Here is a 19,830-nt window from a genome sequence, read left to right as displayed (position 1 = left end):
AAGTGCAGAGGACCTGGGTACTGCCATACATGGACATTCAAAGATTTTCCTGAAAAGTTCCAGAAATGTATTTTGTGTCGGTGCTGTCTGATGATATTACTCATGCATGATGAATTAATTGTTTGCTTGTGAGGAACTGTATGAACTGTGTATTTTAGCAGCCGACATACCAAAGGATATCTTCCATTTTGTGTCTATGAGAAAAATGCTTAGTAGGCAAGGCTCAGTTCAAGAATAAAAGATTCAACCTGAAAAACGTTAACAACTTAAAATCTAATAAAAATACTAAACAGTTATGTATTTTTTAAATCATTTTCACAATGCAGTTTGAGGTTGAACATTACTGAATGACAATAGTTTTTGAACATTTATCTAAATTGTTTCTTGTTAAAACAGCTTATATTTAAGCTAGTAAAAGCTACCAATGAATGGGGAGACTTCTTGGTTTACATTCTGAAGTACACAATGATTGAAAAAAGCTTGTTAATCCTTTTTGATTATAATCGAGGGGAATCCTCAATAACATTAATTTGCTGTACCTTAACATAGTCCTTTCAATATTTCTTTACATGTAGACACACAATGTCCAAAATTTACATGCTAAAAATTATAGTTCACAGAGACAAATTAGAGGAAGACAGAGAGTTTGGTGAAATTAAGACAGACAGACAATTTAAAAGAAAGCCTGGGAAGATACTGCACAAAAATTGTAAGAAAAACAAAATGGAGAAAAAGAAAAATGTTAAAATGCCATCAGACAAAAAGATTACAAAAAAGATTGAATAAAAGTATTAACTGAAGTAATAGTTAAAAAAACAACAACAGTTATTTCTTTGGGCTGCTATCAAAGTTATGTTTGCAAGAGCTAAAAGCTTGCCTTGTGAAAAGTAATGTTCAAATAGAACTAATCAGTTGCTGATATTTTTACTTACTGGTCTTCATACATTAAATCAGTGTTTCTCAGGACACACCTATGAATATGTATGATACCAATGAATATGTAAAATAAAGATTTGCATACAATGGAGGCACTGCATGGAAAAATTTATCGTCTGCATATTCACTGTCAATATCTTGAAAAACAGACTGGCTTTGTGTGTCCCGAGGACTGGGTTGTGAACCTCTGCATTAATGAGACGCTAAAATCTTGTCTATTCTGGGGTACTGGAACAAAAAAGCTGGAAAACTGCTTCAGGCTTTGAGGTATTTAGGCATTTGCCAGATCTCCAGCTTTTGCTTTAGTTAATCTCTCTTTCTGTACTACTGGTTTTCTTGTCACGAAAAAAACAAAAATGAAGTACTTACTGAATTATCTTCATTTTCTGTGCCTAAGACCCAATGGCACTGAAAGATCTCTCCCAGGATGGGGTTATAAGGTTTCTTAGCCACAGATCCTTTCCTTCCAGCATGAAAGGCTGAGAGGTACCATTTCACCACCTGTACCATTCGGTCCTTAGGATCCTTGTGATCACCAATACTACCATTAATAAAGAATACAGAATCACTAATAGATTTTTAAAAAAGTGCAACATCCTGCTAGTAATAGGATTATTTAAACTGCTAAAATTACATGTTCCTTTTACATTCATAATTAGACTGTGACATGAAAAGATATGAAGGCTTTCCAGAAAACATTATTGCTGATAAAAATACTGCCCAGAAATTATTTATACAAAGAAGTGATTCATTTCCTCATCACACAAATTTTCTGTATAAAATACACTAACAACATGAAAGCAAGACACTAAGAAGTGCTCTATGCCAAGATATTTATTTATTTATTTATTGCATTTGTATCCCACATTTTCCCACCTTTTTGCGGGTTCAGTGTGGCTTACAATATATTATGAATTATGGAAATACAATTTGTTACAACTCGGTTATGGATTACATTGTGATGAGTTATGCGAGACAAAGTCAAAGTATCGTTAAGGAAAGTAATAATGGAAAAGAGCATTGAAACACTGGAAGGAAATAACGGAAGCAAAAAGGGGCAATATATAATAACAGGAAAACATTTGGTATACATTTTCTGTGGGTAAAGGTATGAGTGTGGTGAGATTACGGGGGATAAGAATTCTGAAGTGGCTGTATTGATGCAGAAACAATACAGTGAGTGTGGGTTTTATGTGTTTTGGTTCTTTCCGTAAATTTTCTCAAAAAGATGGGTCTTCAATAGTTTGCGGAAGGTGGCTTGCTCGTAGCTCGTTTTCAGGTTGCGCGGCAGTGTATTCCAGAACCATAGTTTGAATGATACTTTCCAAGCTGGTTTTCAATCTAAATATAACACAGAAACCTAATCGGTGCCTATATTAGATGAGATTCATTTGGGCTTTGATAGCAGTAACTTCTTTTTGGTATCTCTAGATGGGGCAGCTGCCTTTAATATCGTGAACCATACTGTCTTGTTATTTCAGGAAAACTTTTTATCATGATTTGAGTCCTTTTTAACAGTCCATCAATTTCAAGTTGTTCATGGACATTCTAAATATGAATGGGTACTGATAAGATCCTGAGTGCCACAAGGTTCATCATTATCTGCCTTGTTATCCAACTTGTTTATGCTTCCTGTTTGTAGACTATTGGCAGACTTGTGTGTAAATTACAGGGTGTATGCAGACAATCTCCAGTTTTACTTCCCAGTAACTGCCAGAATTGAGGCTGGCTTTCAGATGGTGTTTTATATAAAATATACCCAGACCTGGATGACTTCTAAATATCTGTCATTGAATATTGCTAAAACAGATTCTTTGGTTCTCCCAATCAGCTTCTGTGCAGTTGCCTTCGAGTTACTGTTTTGAGGATATACATCTTCTAATGCTGCATTCAATTAAAAGCTTGGGAGTGATTTTAGATTTGTCTTTATCATTTAAGTCACAGCTTTCTTTCTTTTTTTTCCCCAATACAAGTCATTGGTGAGGCCCCACCTGGAGTATTGCGTTCAGTTTTGGAAGCCGTATCTTGCAAAGGATGTAAAAAGAATTGAAGCGGTGCAAAGGAAAGCTATGAGAATGGTATGGGATTTGCGTTACAAGACGTATGAGGGGAGACTTGCGGACCTGAATATGTATACTCTGGAGGAAAGGAGAAACAGGGGAGATATGATACAGACGTTCAAATATTTGAAAGGTATTAATCCGCAAACAAATCTTTTCCGGAGATGCGAAGGCGGTAAAACGAGAGGACATGAAATGAGATTGAAGGGGGGGGGGGGGGCAGACTCATGAAAAATGTCAGGAAGTACTTTTTCACGGAGAGGGTGGTGGATACTTGGAATGCCCTCCCGCGGGAGGAGGTAGAGATGAAAACGGTAACAGAATTCAAACATGCATGGGATAAACATAAAGGAATCCTGTTCAGAAGGAATGTATCCTTGGGAGCTTAGCCGAGTTTAGGTGGCAGAGCTGGTGGTGGGAGGCGGGGATAGTGGTTGGGAGGCGGGGATAGTGCTGGGCAGACTTATACGGCCTCTGCCAGAGCAGGTGGTGGGAGGCGGGGCTGGTGGTTGAGAGGCGGAGATAGTGCTGGGCAGACTTATACGGTCTGTGCCAGAACTGGTGGTGAGAGGCGGGACTGGTAGTTGGGAGGCGGGGATAGTGCTGGGCAGACTCATACGGTCTGTGCCAGAGCTGGTGGTGGGAGGTGGGGCTGGTGGTTGGGAGGCGGGGATAGTGCTGGGCAGACTTATACGGTCTGTGCCCTGAAGAGGACAGGTACAAATAAAAAATAGCACATACGAATTTATCTTGTTGGGCAGACTGGATGGACCGTGCAGGTCTTTTTCTGCCATCATCTACTATGTTACTATATATGTGACGGTAAGAAGGGTTAAGTACCACTGACATGTAAAAAGCTCATTTGACGTTTACATCTGTATATATCTATAAAGTGGTGATCTGAGAAAAGTTGCTTCATATACATGGAACAGGCAGAACACAAACTTTAAGGGCTATGTTCTGGATGGTCATACAAAGCATACTGTATTTTACAACAGCAATTCATGTACACCACAGTACACTTCTACGTCAGCATTTACACCTGCTTAAGTTATGCATAATGCCTCTGCTAAATGATTGTTTGTACCAGGAGTGCTTGAGTGGAAAAGAGTGCTTACTTCTCCTTGAAATACCAGACATTTGAGTTTCTTTAGCATTCTGATACACTGGTCCAGACAAGTGGGATATGCTCTCCAACCAGCAGACAGAGAACACAGATTTTAAGTGATGTCATCACCCATGTAAAGGATGGGGCAGTTCTTACTCCTTCAAGGTGTCCTCCTTTAACCCACTATTATGAAGTTACCTGTTTTCTATTTTGCCTGGGTTTGCAGAAAGAGTCCCCTTCCTCTTTGCACTTTCCCCCCTACCACCACCATGGCTAAGGAGGATGGATGTATGGTAGACCAGGACCGATTCTCAGAAGACTGCGTTCGTGAGAAACTAGCTAAACTAAAAGTGGACAAAGTGATGGGGCCTGCTGGGATACATCCAAGGGTACTCAAGGAACTCAGAGATGTTCTGGTGACTCCACTGTAAGGGCGGATGTGGTCCCTCTGCACAAGAGCAGAAGCGAGGAGGAGGTTGGTAATGACCTCGGTGGTGAATAAACTAATAAAAATGCTTCTAAAGCAGAGGATCATGAGGTTTCTCGAATCGAACGGACTGCAGGATCCAAGGCAGCATGGTTTCACTAGAGGCAGGTCGTGTCAGATGAATCTGATTGATTTCTTTGACTGGGTGACCAAACAGTTGGATGTGGGAGGGGTGTTAGATGTGGTATATTTGGATTTTAGCAAAGCCTTTGACACAGTCCCGCTCAGGTGACTGATAAATACCCTCGGTATAGGACCTAAAACGACTGACTTGGTCAAAAACCAGATAAATGGAAAGAGACAGAAGGTAGTGGTAAATGGAGCTTGCTCTGAGGAAAAGGATGTTATCAGTGGTGTGCCACAGGGATCGGTTCTTGGGCAGGCTCTTTTTAACATCTTTGTGAGTGATATTGCAGAAGGACTGTCTGGTAAGGTTTGTCTCTTTGCGGATAACAAGCTCTGTTATAGGGTAGACAACCCTGAGGAGGTGGATAACATAAGGAAGGATCTAGCGAAGCTTGAAGAATGGCTCAAAAATTGGCAACTAAGATTTAATGCTAAGAAGTACAAGATCATGCATTTAGGTCACAAGAATCCAAGGGAACGGTACAGTATAGGGGGTGAAGTGCTTCCATGTATGAAAGAAGAGTGGGATTTGGGGGTGATTGTGTCTGATGACCTTAAGGTGGCCAAACAGGTAGAAAGGGTGATGGTCAAAGCCAGAAGGATGCTTGGGTGCATAAGGAGAGGGATGACTAGCAGGAAAAAAAAGAGGTGAAAGTGCCCTTGTATAAGTCTCTGGTGAGACCACATTTGGAGTACTGCGTGCAATTCTGGAGACCACACCCATGGAAAGATATAAACAGGATGGAGTCGGTCCAGAGGGTGACTACAAAATTGGTACGAAGTTTCTGCCACAAAACGTATAGGACAGGCTTATAAATCTCAACATGTATACGCTGGAAGAGCAGCAGGAGAGAGGGGATATGATAGAGACATTTAAATACCTCAGTGGCATTAATGTACAGGAGGTGAGCCTTTTTCAAATGAAGGAAAACTCTGGAATGAGAGAGTTTAGGATGAAGATAAAAGGAAACAGGCTTAGGAGGAATCTAAGGAAATACTCTTTCACGGAAAGGGTGGTGGAAGCATGGAATGGTCTCCCGGTGGAGGTCGTGGAGACGAGGACTGTGTTGGAATTTAAGAAACTGTGGGACAGGCATGTGGGATCACTTAGAAAAAGGAGGAGTTAGTGGTTGCTGAGGAAGGGCAGACTGGATGGGCCTTTTGGCCCTTATCTGCCTTCATGTTTCTAAGGACCCAGGGAGGTAAACTGAGGAGGTATGAAGGCAAGCCGTGAGGCAGTGATGGGCCATCACCTTTCGCTAATGAGAATGAACTGAAATGAGTTTGTGGTTTCTGGTGTTAGTTTGTCTGTCAGATTTATTCAGGGTTTGGAGATCCCCTGAAGGTCCTGGCAGCATCAAGGCCTGTCACTAATTCTTTTTCAGAGAAATTCTGGGGTGTATTACTGGAATGTTGTATTTTAAGGCTGGAGGTCACTGTTGTGGCTATCTAGGGGTCACAGAGGGTGATTCTAGAAGGGGAACTCCTATGGGCTTGACAGAGTCCTATGATATAGAGGTTTTCAGCCAAAGAAAGGAAAGCAAGAGCTAGAGGGCTAGGTATCCTGGTATAATCAGAGTTGTTTGATGTTCCATCTCCTTTTTTGTCATCCCCTAAGGCTAAGGGACTCCCGAGTCCATGGCATCTCTTCTGGGCATAATCTGACAAGAAGTTTAGATCATGTAGGATAGAAATTTTTAAATAAACTGTATGCAAATATTTTATAAAATACGAATGTATGGAGTCACGTGACGCTATGTACCGGAGCGGTCGATGCTAGACTAGCTCCAGGTACCTCCTTGTAATTCCCATCGAATTAACTCCAGAAACAAGACGGTGTGAACCACAATTGCTAGCGGAAAGCTGACGCATTAAGATTCTGCGGCCGAAAGAGAAATTGATAGCAGGTATGACGGCTAAATCGCTAAAAAAAAGACAGAGACAAGAGTAAAGCGCTGGAAGACAAAATGGCGGCCCCAGCGAGCCCGCCAACCTCTGCAGTCGGGTCGGCGTGGGCAGCAGAGATTGTGGGAGAGGTGACGACCGCGATGGAGGCGATCCTAGATAAAAAATTGGAAGGCTTGAATTCAAAACTGGAGGGATTACAAAATCATATGGCGCAATTGAGCCAAGACCTGGTAGCGCACCAACAACGCACGGGGGCCCTGGAAGATCGTACAGGAGTTGTAGAAGAAAAATATGCTAAACTTCAAAAGCTGGTAGAAGACCAAGCTGAGAAACTCGAGGATCTAGAAAACAGATCCCGACGTAATAACTTGCGCTTCGTGGGGCTCCCCGAAGAAATCAGCGATAAAGAACTACGTACTTTTCTTGAAACATGGCTGATGAAAGAACTAAAATTGAGCACAGAGCTGGGCCCGTTGCAAATTGAAAGAGCACAACGCATGGGGATGCAGAGAGCGGGTGACGCCAGACCCAGAATAGTTATCTGCCGTTTCCTGAATTTTGTTCAAAAAACAGCGATATTGCAAGCTATGAGAGGAGGTATGGCTCTTAAATATAACAACCAAAAAATCCTTTGCTTCCAGGATTACTCGGCGGCAGTTGCGGCGAAGAGAAGGAGCTTTTCACCAATTTGCTCCCAATTAATTCAACATAAGGTTAAATTTACCTTGCTGTACCTGGCGAAACTACGGGTAACCCATCAGTCTGCGACGAAAACCTATGAAACAACACAAGCAGCACAAGACTTTGTAAAACAACTGCTGCAGACGAGAGATGAATAAGGTAACGAAAGGCACATGTTGTAACTGAAAGTTATTCAAGTAAAGAATTGCTTCTTTTGGCGGCAAGCGGCGGACAATTACAATGCGCAGAATAACTTAAGTAAGTTTAGAAGTATGGTCTGCTGATGACTCCTGGACAAAAGAGGAGCATTGGGATACGAATTAAAAGACAATGGAGAAACTAATTGGAGCTCCATAGAAGTAATGTTTGTAACTATATTGGGATGTTGGCAAGTCTGAAATATAATAGAATTTGACATATTAGTGAGAATGATCAGCAGGCTTCGGAGAAATAGATTGGAGAGAAGCAGGAGAGAAAGGAACTGCTATAAGAGGACTAAAGAGATCAGGAATTAAATTCTCCAGCTTTGCAGAGTTTTTACAGAACAAATGGTTTAATTATCAGATCGGTTGATTGACCCAACACCAGGGAGGTGAAATACAGTCTGTTAAAGTTGGGAGCCAAGCCTATGGATGAAGACATGATGATATGCGGAAGAGAGTTGAGATAAATGTTTTTGTTTTATATACTTCTGCACTTCATTGAAGGTTAACAGAACTGAGAGAATAATCTAAGAATGTTTGAAATGGTAAAATTGCTTGACAGTTATAGGAAGTTGTAGAAGGTTCACACGATTTGAGCATCTTTGCGGGATAATATATGGGAAAGCTGTAAACTTTAAATCTGGGGAAAAGGGAGTTAAAGGGAATATAGAGGCTCTTACATGTAAAATGAGAGTACAAATTAAACCGGTTTAAGGAGCGGGGAATAGCAAGGGGGGGGGGGGGGTCAAACGTGACTAAATTCCTTGGGGGGAATTAGCAGGGATAATAAAAGGGGATGGGGAGGGGGATCTGGGAGGAGAAGGGGAGTTTTAAGGGAAGGGGATTCAGATTTTCATAGGAAGGAAAACTCAAAGGGTAAAGAGGAATTGGAACACACTAACCTACAGCACACAGAGGTAACTGAGAGGGGTCATGGGCTGGGGTGGCCTCTTTCGGAAGATAAAAGGTTTCAATGGCAAATAGGATGCTTTTATGTTCCTTAAATGATAAAAATTGTAACATGGAATGTGGGTGGTATTAATTCACCCATCAAAAGATCAAAAATTTTGAAATATCTGCAAAGAATTCAAGCTGACATAGCTCTTTTACAAGAAACACATCTCTCGGATAAAGAACATGAAAAGCTGGCTAGGTGGTGGGTAGGAAAGTGTGTAGCCGCACCAGCTAAGGGGAAAAAGGGAGGAGTAGCTATTCTAATCAGGAAAGGGCTGGTGACAGAATTGAGTGATGTGACTAAAGATCAAGAGGGGCGCTATGTTTTTGGTAAGGCGATAATAGCAAGACAGCAGGTACTACTAGGCAGCATATATGCTCCCAACCACTTTGAGGCTCAATTTTACAGAAGTTTGGTGGACATACTTACTGCAGTAGACCCCATCCCATTAATCCTAGGAGGGGACTTTAACATGGTGTGTGACCCAGAACTGGATAAATCTCAGCCTCCGCCCACGCTAAAACACTGGCCCTCGAGAGGTCTGCCCAATCTTTGCACTGTATTGGACCTGTTAGATGTATGGAGAGTGTTACATCCGCAAGATAGGGACTATACTCATATATCAAGGGCGCATAATACCCAATCGAGGATAGATTACATACTGATGTCTCGATCACTGTTGGGAGGGGTTAGAGAGTCGAGAATAGGACCCTACGCTATTTCAGACCACGCAGAAGTATGGGTGAAGTGGCAACCATTGGGGATGGAAGAGAAAATGAGATGGTGGTCTTTTCCGAGCTATTTAGTCAAAGATATAGGCTTTAAAGAGGGATTGTTGGCTAAATGGGATGAATATAAAGCTACTAATGAAAACTCAGTTGAGAGTGCCTCCTCTTATTGGGAAGCAGCCAAGGCTGTCATGAGAGGAGAAATGATCAGCTATGTCAGCCATTTTAAAAAAGCGAGGGACAAAGAAATTTTGAGATTAGAGGCCCAGATTCGTACGTTACGGAAAAGATTTGGTGAAACTCCAAACGTTCATACTAGAAAGGAGCTCCTAGGGGCACAGGTGATGCTGAATACGCTGATCCATGAACGTGAGGTGAAATCACAAATCTACTATAAATTTCAATTATACTGTAAAATTCAAATTGGCGGCCTTTGCTGATGACTTGTTAGTTGTGATCACGAGACCGGAGACATCGTTACCAGCTCTATTAGAAGCATTTCAAGAATTTGGGGACTTCTCCGGTCTTAAGTTAAATCTGGAAAAGTCAGAGGCACTGGCTGCTGACGAAGAGATGAATAGAAACTGGCCAGGGATATTCCCGTTGCGGTGGGCAAGGGGGCACTTCCGCTATTTAGGAATCTTGCTATCAACGAAGACTAGGGACCTTTATAAACTTAATATAAAACAACTTTTGGCTCAAACTAAACAACAGCTGGAAAAATGGGAAACATTGCCACTTTCTTTGATAGGTCGTTTGGGGCTTATACGTATGGTAATTCTTCCTCGCTGGCTATACGTCATGCAAACCCTTCCCCTCAGGCTGTTGAACAAAGATCTGAAGACGTTCTACAGACTGGTAATGAGATTTTGCTGGGCAAATAAAAAGGCGAAAATGAAATTCCAGCTGCTATGGGGGGGCTGGTCCCAAAAGATGGGAGGAAAGAGGAATAATGTATTTGGAAGACATAATGGGAGCGGAGGGGCAGATAAAATCGCGAGAACAAATACTGGGTAATGAGCCGATGCAATGGGGGGACACTTTTGCTTATTGCCAGCTGAAACATTTTATACATTCTTTAGATGGGGAGAAATTGAGACAAAAATCAGGGTCCAAGTTGAAAGAATTCTTTGAGGAAATTTCGGACACTGAACCATCAGTCTCTGAAGTGTATAAGGCATTAGGATCGGTGGGGATGAATAAAAACTTGAAAATAGTTAAAGAACGGTGGGAGAAAGATTTGGGAATAGCCCTCCCCAACTGGGACATTAACAGACAAGTGAAGGGTATTGCAAACTTAGTTAGTGGAGCCCAATATCGGGAATGTGCATTTCGGGTACTTCATAGAGCCTACTTCACACAAGTTCAACTAGCAAAATGTGGGGGAACACAAAATGCAATATGCTTACGATGTAAAATCGCAGAAAACTCATTCTATCATGCATTTTGGAGTTGTGAAGTCATACAGGGCTTCTGGTCTAGAGTGGCCAACTATCTGTCAAACCTGCTGTCTTGTGAAATAATAGGAACCCCCTCACAAATGTTGCTGGATATCTATGGGTCATTTAGAGGGAATACCTCAGAGGAAACGCTATTTTTTCGTAAGGGATGTCTTCTGGCAAAGAAATGCATACTTCAAAATTGGACCTCGGAGGCTGTACCAGAATTTTGGCACTGGCGGAATATGGTGCATCAGCTTCTGATGTGGGAGGCAAGAGAAGCCAGGGGATCCCCAAAACGAAAGAATCAGTTTTTGAAGATCTGGGGAAAATATATAGATACCCTATCAGCTAAGGGTAAGAGTTTTGTGCTTAATGTGCTGTAGACACTATATTGAAGTTGTGAGTGGGATAGTTCCTCTTTAAGATGATTGTGAGTTTTCCGGGGGGAGGGAGAATAATAGGAGGGTTAACAGAAGGGGGGGGGAGGTTAGGGAGTAGGGGGAAACAGGGAAAGGGAGGGGGGATTGGAGAAAAGGAATACAAAGTGAAAACAGTAGGACCAATTTGTTTGCTGGTTGTTTAGAAGGGAATTATATGACTGATTGTACATATTGAATATTTGATGTTGACAAAATGTACACTGTTTTCAATAAAAACCGTTGAAATATAAAAATACGAAGTATTTTATAAAGTATGCACATAGATCATGACTCTGCCCATGCTCTGCTCAAATTCCACCCTAGCACGTCTTCATTACACATTTCTGTGCATATGCCTTATGCAAATCTCTAGATTACACATATAGAGTTTTGCATAAGGTATATGCACAGAAATGACCCCCAAAGTGTATGCAATGTGTAACAATAAGCAAGACCTAAGGCAAGTACTAAAAATAGACTTCTCATGCAAATTCCCTGCCATTTCAGAGTACACTAACCACTGTAAAAACTCAGCACTCACCTCACAAACAAATCTGGATGTGCAAAAAAATCTGCATACATTTCCAGAAGTGATCTTCTTTCAAGGATAAAGGTTGGAAGAACCACCTTTAGAAGAGAACAAAAGTAGAGGGATCAATGGGAATGCAATTCATCTGTACAGTTCCCTTTCTTTAATGGTCTCCGAGAACTAAAGCTTAACTAGATTTTCTGAGGCTGCTTCTAACATGATGCTGCTTTTAGAAAACAGTTTCTGAATCCTGAAGGAATGACTTTCTTTAGTGCTGTCGTAAGGGCGGGGCTTTCTTTCTTTTTTTTTTTTTTAAATAACTGAGCTGGATACCAGGCCATGGGTTTTTAATCATGATGGTATTAAAACACACATGCTACAGGCATATGGGGAGGATAAGAAGCATACTATGAAATTTACACCAAGAGTTTCTAAACCATTGCTTCTATGTCCCAAAACTATGTTTAAGGGAAGCGAAGGGAAAAAAAGGAAGGGAGCTGCGTTTATATTCCAGTAGACTAAAACCTGGCTGAGGTGCATTCTGCATTATCATCCTGATTACCAACAATTACATTTGCAGGATGTGATGAGCTGAAAGCATTACCACCACATTAATCAGTTGGAAAATTAGATTTCTGGATTTGGTACATTACAAAGTTATAGTCAAACATTTTAATATTCATGAACAGCAAACAAGCAAAAAAACAAACAAACCAACCAACCAACCAACCAGGGAATCTCCACAACAAGGACAACCCCAACTGAATCAGTGGGGATGTAGTGGCTATCAATGTAAAAAAGAAAATCAGACTACAGTAACTGTGTAAAACAATATTAAAAAAAAATAAACCAATCATCTAATAAAACCCCCCAAAATATGATCAAATCTATTATTTAAAACCTGATATGGCCATGTCTCAGCATAATGCCTGTTATCAGAGGTATATACGAGTATAAAATGTACATAAAATGACAACAGCAAACATCACAAAACACTGTATTATAACATAGTGCCCACATGCCTTGTCAGTCTCCTCGTATACAGACGTATCAGACACCTGTGAAAACATCTCGCAGCAGCAAGTCAACTGTGCAAACGTCAAGTTTTTTAATATATCCAATTTGTACACTGGCAGCCACTAGAACCCTGTTGGTTCAGGTGGATTTTAATTTCCATGTCAATACCTCAAAGAAGTGGACTTTGGCTGACTCTTGCCTATTTGTGTGGATGTGTGTGACAACATTACATTCTAAACAGTTAATAACACAAGAAACAGAACAAGTGACACACCAAGAAAGAACGTATGCACCTACATACACACCGAAATATCTTGTAGCAAACCCATACAATAAAACAGATCCATCACAGATCTTGAAGATTAGGCACCAGAACAGTTAGTCAAGGCTGTCAGAGGACAGTCATTAGACCTAGGTCTAAAACTAGAGTATGGTGTGAAGCAGGGGTGTAGCCAGACTTCGGCAGGAGGGGGGTCCAGAGCCCGAGGTGAGGGGGCACATTTTAGGCCCCCCCCCCGGCGCCGCCAACCCCCTCCCGCCATTGCCGCCACCCACCCCGCCACTGCCGACCCTGCCACCACCAACTTTGCCCCCCCCCCCCCCGCCAACGACCCTCTCGACCCCCCCACCGCCATCGCCTGCCTTTGCTGGCGGGGGACCCCAATCCCCGCCAGCCGAGGTCCTCCACTTCGCGCAAAAGGCTTCCTTCTGTTTCTGACATGCTGCATGTGTACGTGCAGGACGTCAGAAACAGAAGGAAGCCTTTTGTGGTAAGAAGAGGACCTCGGCTGGCGGAGATTGGGGTCCCCCGCCAGCAAAGGCAGGCGACGGCGGGTTAGTGGCGGGAGGTCAAGAGGGTCGTCGGCAGTGGGGGTCCAGGGCCAAATCTACAGGGGCCCAGGCCCCCCCATAGCTACGCCACTGGTGTGAAGGAAGACAGAATACTGCAGATGTTGGGGTCCAATATATAAGGTACTACAAAGCACCTTAATTAGCCAATTTGGATTTATTATGGGCTAGGGGTTCAGAACAGAACCAGATTTTTAGCATTAAGGTTAAAAGGAAAATGTAAATTTCACTCTGAAACTCAGTTGACCAAAAATAAAATTACAAAAGGTTGACAAGATGCAATGTGTCTGACTCATACCTTTGTGAGGTCCATTCCCAGTCTAACCTGCGATAAAAGGTGCATAATAACACTTTTGTGTTCTTCAACTGACTCCCCCTCACCATCGTCGTCTCTGTCATCGTGTGTATCAAAAAGGTCTAGAAGTGAAAGCAAGCCCCCATTAGGTTGTTAGATTACAGCAAACACACAGCGTGATTTTACCGACAATATCAGCTTCTGAATGAAACAAACATTTGCATATACCTGCATCATTTGTGCCATTAGACATGGAGGAGTTAAGAGATTCAGTGGTGTCAGGACGCTTTAGACTAGTTCCAATTCTGCTGTGTGATAATGCCTCTCCAGAACCTGAGGAACTAAAGGAAAAGAAAATTAATAATCATAAGAAAAAGTTTTCATTCAAGTTAACTGCCTACTGCTGGGCCGGTGAGCGCAAATTGGGAGAGGAATACAAAGGTTGTAGACAATTGCAAAGTTGCACAAAACAAGATTTTGGGGTTTTCTACTTTTCGGTGGTCTAGCTTCAAATTCTGCTTCAAAGTCTGGACTTAAGACACACTGAAGCCCAGGAAAGAAACTAAAAAGTGGGCCCAAACTATGTCAGGGCCCTGAAACTGTCTAAATTCACAAGCGGATTATAAATGCCAGAATTAAATTAAATGCCAAAACGCAGCTTTGCTTAGAGAACTTCAAGCCCTCGTCTTGGAGAGTGAGATTTCTTGCTAACACCTTAAGTGGCCGTCTAGTCTTGTCTAATGACTGGGCCAGTCCTGTACCTGGATATCTTTATGCAATCTACTAAACATATCCCTCTGTTTTCTTAACCAAGAAATACATAGTAACATAGTAGATGACGGCAGAAAAAGACCTGCACAGTCCATCTAGTCTGCCCAACAAGATAAACTCATATGTGCTACTTCTTGTGTATACCTTACCTTGATTTGTAAATATCCACTAAGAAAATAGGTAGACTGTAAGATACATAAAAGAGGACTATGGGGTCCTTTTACTAAAGGTTAGTGCACACTAATGAGATTAATACGCGTTAAATGCTATGTTCTCTATTTTATACCTATGGGCCTGGTGGCACTTAGCGCACGCTAAACTTTAGTAAAAGAGCCCATGTTTATGGAATTCTTTGCCATCAGCTATTAGATCCCTATTGTCTGACAGAGATTTTAAACAAGCACTATAAAAACTTGGCTTTTTGTGAAATTCTTGTCTCGTATAGATGTTGTGTTAAGCTAGTTGAGGTTTCAGTTATTTATCATTGTAATTAATTTTACCTGATGTGTATTATTTTAATTTGTTTTGTGATCCACTCTGAGCTGATTTCTGGTAACACGGAATATAAATGATAAAACTGAACAATGTATATGCTGCTGAGGGAGGTTTCCCAAAAAAGAAAGAGCCATCAAAACCTACTAGACCATTGTGTGTGTTGTTACCGATTTACTCTCTGTCTCACTGATTGTTGAAATAAAATATGTAAAAAAAAAAAAAAGCCTACTGGTGAGACTCAGGGTTCATATGCATTCGGCAAGAACAGTTGTGAATTGTGAGATGCAGGTTAAAAGGGACAGAAATGACTGCTGGGCCATTAAAATAAAAGTTTTATGTGTGTTTGTCTGTGCACATTATATATCTTTGCCCAAACGGAATCTTATATTAAGTTCACATACCTTGACACTTTTCATTACAGAATATTCCATCTACACATTATCTTTATGGGGCAATAATCACAATTATGATACGTAGTACAGGTGCATAAGGATGAAGGGCACCTGTACTATTTTTAGCTGTGTAAACCTATTTCTTTGTTGTAAGAGTAACCAGGGATTTTTGGAACAGCATGGGATACTTACTCTATACAGCGTTTTGGGGAAGAATTGCTCTGGTAGAACTCGTCAGCGTCATAAAATTCGTCTTCACTGCTGGAGTACGAGTAGTCAGGGACTGTATTTGGAGAAAGATTTACATGGCTTGGAGAAGTCAGGCTGCTGCTCGGTGCTGACTGTCCACTTCCTACATTGGAAAAGAGGGAAAAGGTTAAGTTTTAGCTTGGCAAACGTTCTATGAACATTTAAACAGGTTTTTTGTTACATATGTACTGTAAGATAGGCAGCAAATCTATTATTCAATGGCAATGAAAAAAAAGATTAATGTTGTTTCAATGGCTGCAGCAATGAAAGAAAGAGAAAACTAAGGAGAAATCAAGTCTTGCAACGAGGAGGTCAGTGGAAATATGAGCAATACAGTCACTGCTAATCCTGCTGCAGCCAGCACTAATCTTTACCCTTGCTTTTGGCTCGATGTATTTTTACTTCTTTTGTTTTCATCCTGTCGCTCAAGGGACTTCCAGACCCTCCTGCCTTTGAGAAGGGAAGGGTTGCTCGAGTCACGCTTTAGAGCAAGGGTGGGCAGCCACAGTCCCCAAGGTTCATAACCTAGTAGGGGTATTCAAGATTTCCACAATGAATATACACGAGATATATCTGCACCCAATGGAAGCAGAATATGCAAATCAATCTCATACATATTCATTGTGGAAATGTTGAAAACTTGACTAGGTTGTGGCCCTCGAAGACCACGGTTGCACACCCTTACTTTAGAGCACATCACATGTGATTAAAGTCATACTAGGCCTAATTTACCAAGGGAAAGCTTAATAAATCAGGCCCAGGTTCAACACTTTGCATAGGTGTTTCAGGACTTAGACATGTCAATTGCTCAGTTGAATATTCCTTAAATATACTGAACAATTAGGAAGTCTGAGATAGTTTACTTAGAATGTTAGAAAGACAGCCTCTTTATCGGACTCTACAAAATGTTCTTCATAATAAACACATTTGAGTTGGGTGCATGATCAGGATCGTCAGAAAATTTGAGTCTTATTTTCTGTTCAAAACATTTTGTTAAAGTCATCATGTAAGTGCTCAGATGGTCAGCCTTCTCTCTAATTCTTTCCTTTCCTCCTTGCATCATAATGTCACCAAGCACATTTTCCTATATACCCAGACACCGCTCATATATAGGCTTGATGCAAATTCATTTAACATAGCAAGATGCCCAGACAGCAGGTACTGCATAACTTGAGCATTTGAAACAAATATTTTACTATGAAAGTTATGTACCTTAGGCACAAATTCCTAATGAAAGGGCTACATACCAGTACTATTGGGTGTTGGTGTTCCCAGTGATGTTACTACAGGCCCAACTGGTAAAGATGATGGACGCTGCTCTGCTTTGCAGACTTGAGCAGGTTCTAAGAGAGGATGCAAAGTACAGCCAAACGTTAAAAACATTGATCTCATTATATGCAATGTTCCCCCCAAGGAATGAATTGGTGTGAGCAAATAGTTTTCTTCACGAGCAAAGGACTGAGTTGATAAGAGCAAAAGTTTTCTGTTACATTACCCTGTGAGTCTTACAGATACTGTTTATAGTGAAGTCTTAGGGAAAACCATAATACGGTCCACCCCTGATAACTACCCAGTCCCAGAAAAGGCAGTAATATTCTTCCTTCTTATCCTTCCACTTATCATTCAATACTGGGCATAATTTTTAAAGTAAACATTGTGTTATATACAAGCATATATGATAAATTACCAAAATGGTTTCTTAGAACCAGAAGTACTTATGTGTATGAATTAACATAGCTACTTCAGAGATAGGAAGAAAAAAAAACAAAAAGTACAATTTACTCCATCGGGATTAAACTGCAGCTGAAATCCATTTACTAGAAATTTAAGGCTCAAAAGAAATCTTATCATTTAAAATCATACCCAAAGTGTGAACTCATGTTTTGAGTTCCAAATGTACACCCTGATTACTGTAATACTAGAACATACTGATACTTGATGCCTACTGAACAGAATAACCTTAAGTTCATGTGAGAATAATCAATCCACACTTTTATCTAAGCAGTTACTCTCTTCTCTATGGGAAAAAAATTCCTTCTATACCTAAGGGGAACAAGATCTGAATACCATCAGTATAAAAGTTTGCCCCTAACATCAAGATCTTGAATGATGCAAGGAGAAACAGATATTATAAATATACAAAAAAGGTCCTAAGTTGGGCTGGGACCCAGAGCAGAAGTTTGGAGAGAGACCCCAAAGCCAGCCTATAGTCTCTGCCTTCTTCAGCCTTGAACAACCTCCCCCTTCTCCTGGTGGCACTGCAGTCCATGCAACTGCCCTATTTTTCCTCCCCTAACACTGGCCCTGGTCTTAAAACAAAACCCTCTGGAACACCACATGGCAAAAAAAAATGTATCAAGTATTGTGTCAATGCAGAAGACATATCCAAAAGGATAAAGAAGATATATTTTCCTTCATCAAGACATATGTAGCCATCATTATACAAGACAAGAGGAGCTGACTCAGTGCTATGATGTTGCCTGTAACCTGATTGCCTGGGATTAAGTGCGTTCATTTTATCTAAGAAGTTGCTTAACTGTACATGGATGATCTTTTCAACTATCTTTGAAATAATGGTAGATTCTGAAACTGGTCAGTAATGATTTCATAACAACAGATCAAGTGAGTGTGATGACTTTTTTTTTTTAAGTCTAGGACGAACCATTTCCACAAACTTGAACTATCATGCAAATGAAGTAAACATTTTAAGTCAAGATCTTCCAGCTGAACCAGCACAGCATCTGCTGGTGAATTACTACATTTGACTGCAGACAGAGTACAGGCTAACTGTTCTAAGACAGGATTATTAAAAGCAGTTCTCAAGTTCTCAATGTGCAACCCAAGTCAGGATCTAAGGAACAGAGGGGGTCTTTTACTAAAGGATACCTCGAGTTATCTGCAGCAGGTCCCATTTTATTCCTATAGGCCCTGCTACAGATAACTTGAGCTAATCTTTAGTAAAAGACCCTCAAATTGTTTCACCAGACATACAAATATACCATATTCTTTGCTAGCCTTAATGCGGCTGATCCCAAGTGTTGGAGGGGATGAGGAGAGCCTGATAACTATCAGCACATGTGCTGGGAATGTGATGTGGTTCAATTTCTCTGGAAGGCAGTGCAGAAGGCAATTTGAACAATCACAGACACACAGGACAAAGTCAAATTAAAAGGATACATGACTTCAGTGTCACACTGTTTGCATGTGGCATGACTAACCATTGCCTTTGTTTATTATTATTATTATTTATTGAATTTGTATCCCACATTCCCCCACCTATTTGCAGGCTCAATGTGGCTTACATAGATTTGTTAACATTGTCATACCGGGATATCAGATACAATAGTAGTGTGTAGCGATTAAGGAAGGGAAGAGGGAAGAAGGAGGAGAGTTGTTAGGGTAGTTATAGAAGGTGGGCGTTCATAGTTGAGTGGGTTGGTGAGGTGGCCTAGTGAGGTTATAGGTTCTCATTGTAGGCCTTGTTGAAGAAGAATGTTTTCAGAGATTTTCGAAAGATAGTTGTTTCTTTGATTGCTTTCAAGTCTGTGGGTAGTGCATTCCATAACTGCGTGCTCTTGTTTGAAAACAAAGTTCTAAATTGTTATTCTGGAAGACCAAGATGACTAAAATTGCAAGGCTTGAACTTATAACAGGTATACTGCGAAGGAAACAAGAGGTCTATGATGTTGTATACTGGAGGAAAAACACAGATGAGACTTGGAGATGATCTGACCTGCTTAAAGTGCAACATAATACTGCATCATATACCACCATGTTAGGTCATATTATTCAATATCATTGACTGAAATGTGTTTGTGGCATAAGTGTTCATTTTTGCAGCATACCTGGAGGTAAGGTGGTCTGAGCAGGCATTGTGCTGATCACAGAGGATTCTAGGGAATTGGGTTGATATATTGCATCCACGGGATTAATTGTACTCTGATGAAAAAACAACAACAACAATAATGACAACCACACATTACACTGCAGTAAGTCAGTAAGATGTACTCTAATGCCAAGACACAAAGTCCTGTCTTTAACCACCATAATGTCAAGACATATGAGAACAAAAAATCCCTAATTCTTTAACAGGGCGCCTACAGTTAGGCACCAATTGTGTGTGCATGCTCATAGAATATCAACACACAAACACTTACACAGCAGTATTCTATAAAATATG

General features: G+C 40.9%; 1 protein-coding gene across 12 annotated transcripts in view; it reads right to left on the bottom strand.

The window, feature by feature from the left end:
* OSBPL9 (oxysterol binding protein like 9) overlaps window positions 1-19,830 on the bottom strand; it is a 272,285-nt gene that overhangs the window by 50,222 nt on the left and 202,233 nt on the right. For all 12 annotated transcript variants that reach the window (XM_030205278.1, XM_030205279.1, XM_030205282.1 and 9 more), the window contains 7 exons: window positions 19,496-19,589; window positions 16,898-16,993; window positions 15,594-15,753; window positions 13,972-14,084; window positions 13,747-13,865; window positions 11,595-11,680; window positions 1,306-1,477 (listed from right to left, as the gene is read on the bottom strand). In XM_030205278.1, the coding sequence (XP_030061138.1) occupies window positions 1,306-1,477; window positions 11,595-11,680; window positions 13,747-13,865; window positions 13,972-14,084; window positions 15,594-15,753; window positions 16,898-16,993; window positions 19,496-19,589 (840 nt within the window). The remainder of the gene's footprint in view (window positions 1-1,305; window positions 1,478-11,594; window positions 11,681-13,746; window positions 13,866-13,971; window positions 14,085-15,593; window positions 15,754-16,897; window positions 16,994-19,495; window positions 19,590-19,830) is intronic.

Source organism: Microcaecilia unicolor, chromosome 6, assembly GCF_901765095.1.
Source record: "Microcaecilia unicolor chromosome 6, aMicUni1.1, whole genome shotgun sequence".
NCBI classification, from domain to species: Eukaryota; Metazoa; Chordata; class Amphibia; order Gymnophiona; family Siphonopidae; genus Microcaecilia; species Microcaecilia unicolor.
The sequence above is the reverse complement of the archived record's forward strand: the minus strand, read 5'-3'. Positions and strand labels throughout refer to the sequence as shown.